Genomic DNA, 8250 nt, shown 5'->3' on the forward strand with positions numbered 1-8250 from the left:
GTGTGTGTGTGTGTGTGTGTGTGTGTGTGTGTGTATAGTGTGTGTGTGTGTGTGTGTGTGTGTGTGTGTGTGTGTGTGTGTAGTATCGTGAGTGTCAGTGGGCATTTGAATGCAGTCATACATCCCTTTAGTTGTGCCGATAAATTAACAAAATGAGAATAGATCTATGTACAAAAAAAGACTTAGATTTTCCTGGAGATTTAAACTTTCCGATTTTCTGTTTTGATATAATTACTGTTTTTTTTTTTCCTTTTTTTCTGTTTATGTTGTGATCTAACGACGGTTTTGTCATATTGCTATCAGCGGCGACGGAATAAATGGGTATATATACGTCAAACTACGCTTGTACTCACCTTTAATATCCATCAACACTGTCATCCACTCTCTTATAACACACGGGTCACCTATTTCTTCGAGCACTAACGTCCTTGATATAATTTTCAACATCACCTGCACACAACTTAATAAGTTCATATTAATGAAGAGTTTGAATACCTTTGTGTCAATGCACAATGGCACGATGTAGGAGTGAGTTGTTTCGAAAGCTTTCTAGTGGTTATGCCTCTAGTGATCATACCCACCGTGTGTGTGTCACATGTTTGTAATACTTGGTGTCAACGAGTTCAATCATTCTTGGAAAATATGTTTTCGAACTGTTAATCAGATATTTGACTGGATAACCTATTGTACAGTTGATTTATATTGATTTGATTGCTATGTGATTTTCAGTTCAGTTTACTAGTATGTTAGTCTTCTGTTAAGTCTGTCCTATTATTTTATCATATTCCGTTGTTGTACTTTGTATGTTTTAATTGGACTCCGGGAAGAATAGTGGAAAATGTATTCACTAAATGAAGATCTAAATAAACCAAACCAAAACTACTCCTCCATTGTAGGCATTCGCGGTAAACGGTGTCCTGAAGGTTCACCCCTTCAACAAAGAGAATGGAGAAGTCGTCGCCGATAACAACAAAGACAATGAGAAGAACGCTGAGAATGACGAGGACTTTGATGAGGACGTGGCTCAGGCCATGGCGGAGAGCGACGAGCGGGGACAGATGATCGCAGCCAAGATCGACCTGGTGTCCAAGATCTTCTTTCCCGCGACTTTCATCTTATTCAACATCATCTACTGGGCGGTGTATATGGGCAGTTACGAAGGAAAGGTGTAAAGTTGGGAATCATTTGCCCTGGCACATGCAGAATGTACATTTTGTACATTCAGGCAGAATCGTGAAACTATAACTGACATGGCAAGAGCTTGAATTATATCATTATGAAGGAAATGTGTAAAATTAATAAAGTTTGCCCATGTACATGAAGAATGTAGATTTGTACAGACAAAATCCTGAAACTATAATTGGCATGGCAAGAGCTTCGACTATATCTGTACTTAAGAAGAAAAGGTGTAAAATTTGCCCAAGATTCTGTACAGATAGAGTCCTGAAACTACATCATGTACATAAGTTTACATGACAAGAGCACCGAATCATAGCTAGACGAACAGTGTATATAATGTACCATGCATTTTCATAGGCTGGTATCCACATCTACTATTTGCTGGGACTTCGAAAGAGATTTGACAGTTAAAATACTAGTACTACTAGGTTTGGATACCAGGTTGTCGATGGCGTCTTGAGCAAAATATGCACTAAAGCCTGTTGATACACAGGCTGCACTTTGTGTTTTATCACTGTAATATATCGTGCTACTGTATACATGTACTGTACTTGTGCATAAGGAATAAAATATATGGTTGCATGAGAGCAGGCAAAGTTCACTGGGTAACAATTAAGTAAAAGCAACACATGGATAATGTCTTCACAGCAATAACATTACTGGATTTGTGGGAGTAGGATATCGATGTGACACGATTTTGCTACTGCTATATAGAGTCAGAATCTTCAGTATTCATATCTTCATAGTCACTGGAGAGTGTAAATGCGTATATAGATATCATGGTCTCTCAAGAGTCAATGGATGGAGAGCTCTATAGCTACTGGAATTGGTCCAAATCTAATAAAATTGATTGAAAATCACTGTAAAAAGTGTCGACTAGTGTGTCTATAGTTCCAATTCGTTTAGGCTGTAACAGAGTTATATAGTAATGGAGCTTTATTTTTACATTTATCTTCCCTTTTTACTTTGACGAATTCGATTTAATTAAATTGTGATTGCTAACTTGTTAGTAACTTTATTGCAACATAATTTATGTGGTGGATGTCATATCCTTTCCTGTTCCCTTCCGGATAAAAAAGCACGTCGGCACTAGCTAGAACAGCGATATATTGTCTAACTTGTCTATGATGACGATACGTATGATATAATTATCATACTAATAGTGCCTTAGTTGCATTTCGGCCAGTAAGACAACATTGAGTCCAAAAAGTGCAATAACACCCCTGCGTGCCAGAATGGTCTCGCCCGAATCTAATTCGACCGTCGCGGTGCATCACGGGAAGGCTTGCTTTTTTTGAACGGCCAAAAAAATGGCGGGCGGTCGCGATGTTTTCGAGGTAGGTGCACTTGATTTATCTGGTTTAATCACGTTATTCCAGCCTCTGCCGTGACATGATTAGGTTTAAGACACGCACAGAATTTAGGGGCAGGTTTCTATGTGCCCTAACTTTGATGACGTGCCCTCACAAATCGTATATTTACACGGTTGCGTCTTAGGTTAGTGTCTTGGTCGTCAAGCGATGATCGTCGTAAAAATTTATCTGTTCAAAAATGCACCATAATTTGTAAGAAGCAAAAAGCAGTATCGTGAAGTTGACGTAGAAATACACACACTGGATTGACGTGTTTGCCAAGATATAACAACCTTTGTTATGAAGTGGGGGACATAAACTATTTGTCCTTGGAAGTTGGATGTGTGTTTGTGTTGTGAGCCTTGTGGCGGCCGGCTGGGTGATGACGCGCTTCTGTCCTTGACCGAGATGTCGGTACAAGATCGTTACCGCCCCAGGACAAAAGGCTACAGATGCAGCCTTCCGGGGTTCTGTTATCACCCAAATTTTGTGTATAGTATCAAGGTATAGTCCTAGAGTCATATCATTGTCTGCCAATCACAATCAAGCAAAGGCAATAAAAGATTCTTGGTTAATGGTTTTGGACTGAGTGAGAGCCACCCACCAAATATTTCCAAATTTTGACATTCTTCAATATTGCAGGACACTGCAAAAAAGTATTTCCACTTATACTAAACAAGGGCTCGAACATTTGACCAACTTGTCCAGGTGGAGGGAATCCTTGACCAGTGTACACGGCGCGGCAGGTCATTGAAGTATTCAATGAATAAAAAAGTGCTCTAACAAACTGTTAACAAACAAACCGACTTCTCCAGGTGGAGGGAATCCTTGACCAGCGCACGCGGCGGGGCAGACCTGAGTACCTGATCAGGTGGGCGGGGTTTGACGAGGATGAGGATACCTGGGAGCCGGAGAAGAACCTGGTCGGCTGTGAGGAGATCCTGGAGGAGTGGAAGAGGAGATGGCTCGCCGCACAAACCCCAAGGGTAGCCTCACGTTTTATTTGTAAATCATACAAGCTATTGACTAACAGTAACACTAACAGTAACAGTTGGGAGCGTGCTGCTAAACACCCCATGGCCCATGTAAAATAACTTCAATGTACCAGAGATTCTGGAGGAGTGGAAGAGGAGATGGCTCGCCGCACAAACCCCAAGGGTAGCCTCACGTTTTATTCGTTTCTAGGACAGTAGGACTAGTAGGAGTTTATTAATCTGGACAGAGAGACTGAGAGAGTCCAAACTACCCAAGAAGATGTAACATTAAGTTAACGATTAACTTGGGAGCAATAAAATCTGGTTTATGTGGACGGGTAGTCACTATAGACAGGATTTTTCAATGAGAAAAATAACCCCGGTATGATGTACAGTATCTAACTTCTAAGATAAGACACCACCAAAAAGTGGTCAGGTTGGCTAGGTGTTTTTGGTCAACTCAAGTAGATTTTACTGAGGTGATAAATCACAGCTTACACACTTTCCTATAAAGAATCTTGTGCTGATTCACTGCTTGTGCCTTTGGTAATCCTTTCCCTTACAATATGTACATATGAATTCCTAACATTGTTAGTAACAATATATATTTATAACAACATCCTTCATGTCCTTATTCCTATTTCCCAGAGATCAAAGATCCTGAAGCCCATCTTCAAGCCCCCTCCCACACCTCCGTCCACTCGAAAGCGGGCAGTGAAGAAGGTGGAAGAAAAAGCAGAGACCAAGACAGGGACTCCAAGGGGAAGACCCAGGAAGGCAGCTGCACCCACACCGAAAACTAAAGTACCAGTAAGTTTCATTAGGGATTCATCCTTAAGTTTTAAGGCAGATATTCCTCATCAGTGGTTAAAATACTTTTTTTTTTCAGTTATCTGCAATATTGTGGAATATTCAAAATTTTGTTCTGCAATTTGGAAATACTTTCTGCAAATGCACAAGCCTCAATACTACAACCTTCCCAAACCAATAATGCCTTTTTTTACATCAATTCATATATAGCTTTGTAAATCTGTAGCATTATTGGAATTCTTTTAAGTTTAATCTATCACTCTTTTTAGTTTCAGACTTTATAGATCCTTCTCCACCGAAAATTTATATTTTCATATTGCACATTTGTACCTTTACTAGTAACTGTTGATGATGTCTACTCTAAGCAACATTTTTCATGCAAATTTACAGACTTGTGTTTTCAGCTGTCTGTTGGTAGTGTGGTAAAAGTAAACCTTTAAATTTCTTTGCCACGTTCAACTCATATGAATTGTACGCAACTTACATTTCCAACCCATAAGGTCATCACCGTGAGTGAAAGTGAAGAGGAGACATCAGTAGTGGTGAAAGTGGCTCAGATTACAGCCAGTAACTCTGCAGCTCATGCAGAGAAAAAGGAAGAAGTTGCGAAAGTTGCTGAAAACAGTGGGCAGAAACCTGTGTCCACACATGTGGGAAAACAACTGCTCAACTTCCAGAAAGTCGCAGCCCAAGAACAGGAGATAGCTAAGAAGGTTCCTGCCTATATCATGTTGTCGGCACTTCTGATGAAAGAATGCACCCCAACAATGGTCAAGACTAACTCACTTAGTAACTGCATGTGTAGCATGCAAGACACAATCCATTAAAAGCATGCAGCACATTAATTAGCACAATCACAATCTTAAAAATTCAACTAAGCAATGGTGGGAGAAAGGGTTCATTTTGCATGTTGAATGTCAACTGAATCTACGGGAAAATGCATGACCTAAAACATAAAAATGCCTTGTTTTCAGGAGACCTGCATGCACTGCCTAGACAAAAGGAATCATTCTCCATTCTTGAAGTCAATGCTTCAAAGAAATTTCTGACCCTCTATGCCTTGTTGTTGTTGTTTTCCTAATACTAATAGGTTACGCCGAGCAGAAAAACCCACATCGTGACTGTGACAGAGTCTGACCAGGAGTCTGACCAGGAGTTGAGGCGGTCAGCGCTGCGGTCCCGAGGACTGACCAGACAGGTGTTCTCCGCGGCCAGCACGGCCAGCTCCGTCACCACCAGGCAGGAGAGTTCGGAGGTCGCTACCATGACGACGAGGTCGGCGGCTGTGAAGCAGGAGACCCACGTGGAGACGCCGGTGTCGTCCAGGCTGACCAGGGCGTCTCTCAACTCCGTACGGGACGGCAAGGTCGGGGTGAGTCATGTTTGTGGGAGGTTTGGTTATCACATGTGTAGTAGTAATCTGTATTTGTGTGTACATCTGTATGGTTGTGTGGTTGAGGACATTATTTAGAACTGGACCATTCCCAGTCTGTACAAGTATACAGTAATACTACTAGTACAGTATTTTCTCACTACTACTAGTACTAGTACAGAATTTTCTCAAAGGAAGATAGAGCCCTACATATGCAAGACTTAGTGTTCTTTTGCAAGTTTTCAACTTTCGGTGAATCAGTGCCAAATGTATCTTGTAACAGTTGTACACTTGGGTTCAATGCTTCTCTGCCTTGCTTGCCAAATGTAGTTCACAGTTGTGTTGAATGCTGAAAACTTCATTTTACAATTTTGTCAAAGACGTTTTAAACTTTAACAGTCTAAGTTTCACATGTTCTATCCCTTGCCCTCCCCAGCTGTTTTCGGGAGCCAGGTCCAGAGTTGCAGTGAGGATGGGGAAAGTGCGCAGGCTGCTGACCTGTCACAACTTCCTCAACCTGGTGTTTGTGGTCTGCATGGGAGCCGTCTTCTACACACTGTTCTTCCTCAAGAAGTAGCCGTGGACTTACATGTACTGTAGCTGTGGACAGGTGTTTGTTAGGCCTAGGAAAGAAATAGTGTGTTTCCTGTTTCCCAACCAACTCTAGAAAAAAACTGCCAACCCTAGCCTTTTTGTGTGGATCCCTGCAGAGGACATAGATTCTAGAAATAAGAAAGAAAGAAATTTAATACCTACCTACGGACCCTAATTTTTTTCAGAACTGAAACAGGAAACAACATTTTTTCCTAGGCCCTAGAGTATATATAAGGGTTTACATATTTTAATCTGAAGAAACTTAATAAAAGGATTTTCAGGTGCTAAATTTTGAGATGATTTTCCAGGTGCAGTCTACTGTCTTTAGTGTCAACTGGTGTTCAGGTACAGGCGCACCAAATGTTCAGGTTTGGAACTTTAGCTACTTGATTTTACAGGTATAAGGTACAGAGCCCTAGTACCAACTGATTTTAGCTATCCTAAATCTGTTTTGATTGTGCCTCTAAATTCTAAGGGTAACTAACATGTACAACATTCCCCTCATAATCAACTTCTGTCAGGTTTTTGAGGTGGGAAAGTTTCATGAGACAAAATGAAGGTTCCATGTGTCAGTGTCTTGCCTTCTTCTTGTACGTTTGTAAATTTTTTTTCTTACATCAAAGTAGATCTTGTCTTTCAACAGAACGTACTTGCCATATTGGTGTTTGAGGTTTTATTGTATTCTTTCTTTAAATTCTCTATTGGCTTATTGTTCAAGCAAGTGTTCATTGCAGTCAAAGCCTTTTCTATGAAATTGCCAGGATCATTTGTGTAAAAGAGCATTGTGTACATTCAGCCAGCAGTGGTGGTTGTAATGACTACACATGATATGGTATTTCTTTAACACTACCTCACTATGTACATTGTAGCAGCTGGAACATCTCTACCAATGTAGTAGTCATCACAGTAGTCCTAGTTCTTCATTAGCACCTTTATTGAAATGAAGATATGTAGACATGATCATTTATCTAAAGTGCCTTTGTACTTAATGATACGTCACATTATGATCATATACACATAGCCAGATGTGGTTGTCCCATCAACTCTCAGTTTTAAGAGCTATATTGTCTCAATGGTGAGTGAAAATTTGGACTCTTATCCCCTCCCCTCTTTATAGTGAAAATCAAGTTATGAAAAATAAATTCCAAGGGATTTTCTTTTAAAAAATAGGTTATAATGGCATTATGCACATGTAACTAATTGATTGGCATTTTAGAAAAGTTGATTCTTGAGGGTGAAATTAAAGTCGGACAAGTTAAACTAAAGTTGACAATATTAGTGGTCGATCTAAATTTGCTAGAATCTGCACTATAAGAGGGTGCAGTGTGTCTGTCCCTGCTTGGAAAAAAGGAAACTGGTACAGACTGTATTGGGGACATAGAAATATGTATGTTGCATACATATAAATCGATAATGGTGATGTACAAAAATGACATACAGCAGAATCATAATGTTTTGAGATGAAAAAAAAAATGGTAGTTGTAGAATATCATGTAACACATGATTGGACTGCATACATTGTATGAAAGAAACCAAATTTGACATTAGACATGTACATGTATTTCTGTGATGCTCCTGTATGCTGTATGAAGTAGATAGACATTGTACTACATGTACAACAGCTTGGTGTATTTATTGTCAATGTGTTGACATTTTTCTTCCAATGTTGTCGGTTTTCGACCAAGGAAAACTTCCAGGGACCAAAGAGTTAGAACTAGAGAAGAGTCAGAAGACTATGGTGTTGTGTGTGTGTTTGGGTATATTAGGAAAAGATATGTAGGGCTCATCAAAGTAAAATACCCATGTAAATAAGTGCATACTTTTGTATTGGTTTTAATGAGGTGTTAGAGCTACGTTTTTTATTTTTAGTAATTATTGTAGTTATATGTTAGATCGAATCTGTTTGAACAATTGTTTTATCATTATATATATCGCTGAGATCCTTTTGATTTTTTTTTTGCAAATTATT

At 39.7% G+C, this 8250-nt stretch overlaps 2 protein-coding genes across 4 annotated transcripts in view; both read left to right on the forward strand.

The window, feature by feature from the left end:
* LOC109479399 (glycine receptor subunit alphaZ1-like) overlaps positions 1–2034 on the forward strand; it is a 7948-nt gene extending 5914 nt beyond the window's left edge. The window contains exon 13 of the mRNA XM_019781361.1: positions 897–2034. Within this exon, the coding sequence (XP_019636920.1) occupies positions 897–1172 (276 nt within the window). The 3' untranslated portion in view covers positions 1173–2034. The remainder of the gene's footprint in view (positions 1–896) is intronic.
* A 392-nt stretch (positions 2035–2426) lies between these two features.
* Positions 2427–7807, forward strand: LOC109479405 (probable chromo domain-containing protein LHP1). Of its 3 annotated transcripts, none has more exons than XM_019781370.1 (6): positions 2427–2516; positions 3347–3517; positions 4154–4315; positions 4816–5028; positions 5406–5681; positions 6124–7807. In XM_019781370.1, exons 1-6 carry the CDS (start codon positions 2490–2492, stop codon positions 6262–6264), a joined length of 990 nt encoding a protein of 329 aa, XP_019636929.1. In that variant the 5' UTR covers positions 2427–2489; the 3' UTR covers positions 6265–7807. The 3 variants fall into 3 exon arrangements, with proteins under 3 accessions (XP_019636929.1, XP_019636928.1, XP_019636930.1); XM_019781369.1 differs by having other exon boundaries at positions 2428–2516; positions 5406–5687; positions 6124–7806; XM_019781371.1 differs by lacking the exon at positions 4816–5028 and having other exon boundaries at positions 2428–2516; positions 5406–5687; positions 6124–7806.
* The last annotated feature ends 443 nt before the right edge of the window (positions 7808–8250 follow it).

Source organism: Branchiostoma belcheri, unplaced genomic scaffold (assembly GCF_001625305.1).
Source record: "Branchiostoma belcheri isolate BF01 breed outbred unplaced genomic scaffold, Haploidv18h27 scaffold48, whole genome shotgun sequence".
In the NCBI taxonomy this organism is placed as follows: domain Eukaryota; kingdom Metazoa; phylum Chordata; class Leptocardii; order Amphioxiformes; family Branchiostomatidae; genus Branchiostoma; species Branchiostoma belcheri.

Excerpts from the sequence above, each read along its gene's own strand:
- LOC109479405 (XM_019781369.1), top strand. The coding sequence starts at position 2,490 with ATGGCGGGCGGTCGCGATGTTTTCGAG. Across the intron at positions 5,029-5,405 it reads AACAGGAGATAGCTAAGAAG|GTTACGCCGAGCAGAAAAAC; the intron begins GTTCCTGCCTAT and ends TAATACTAATAG. Across the intron at positions 5,688-6,123 it reads TACGGGACGGCAAGGTCGGG|CTGTTTTCGGGAGCCAGGTC; the intron begins GTGAGTCATGTT and ends TGCCCTCCCCAG.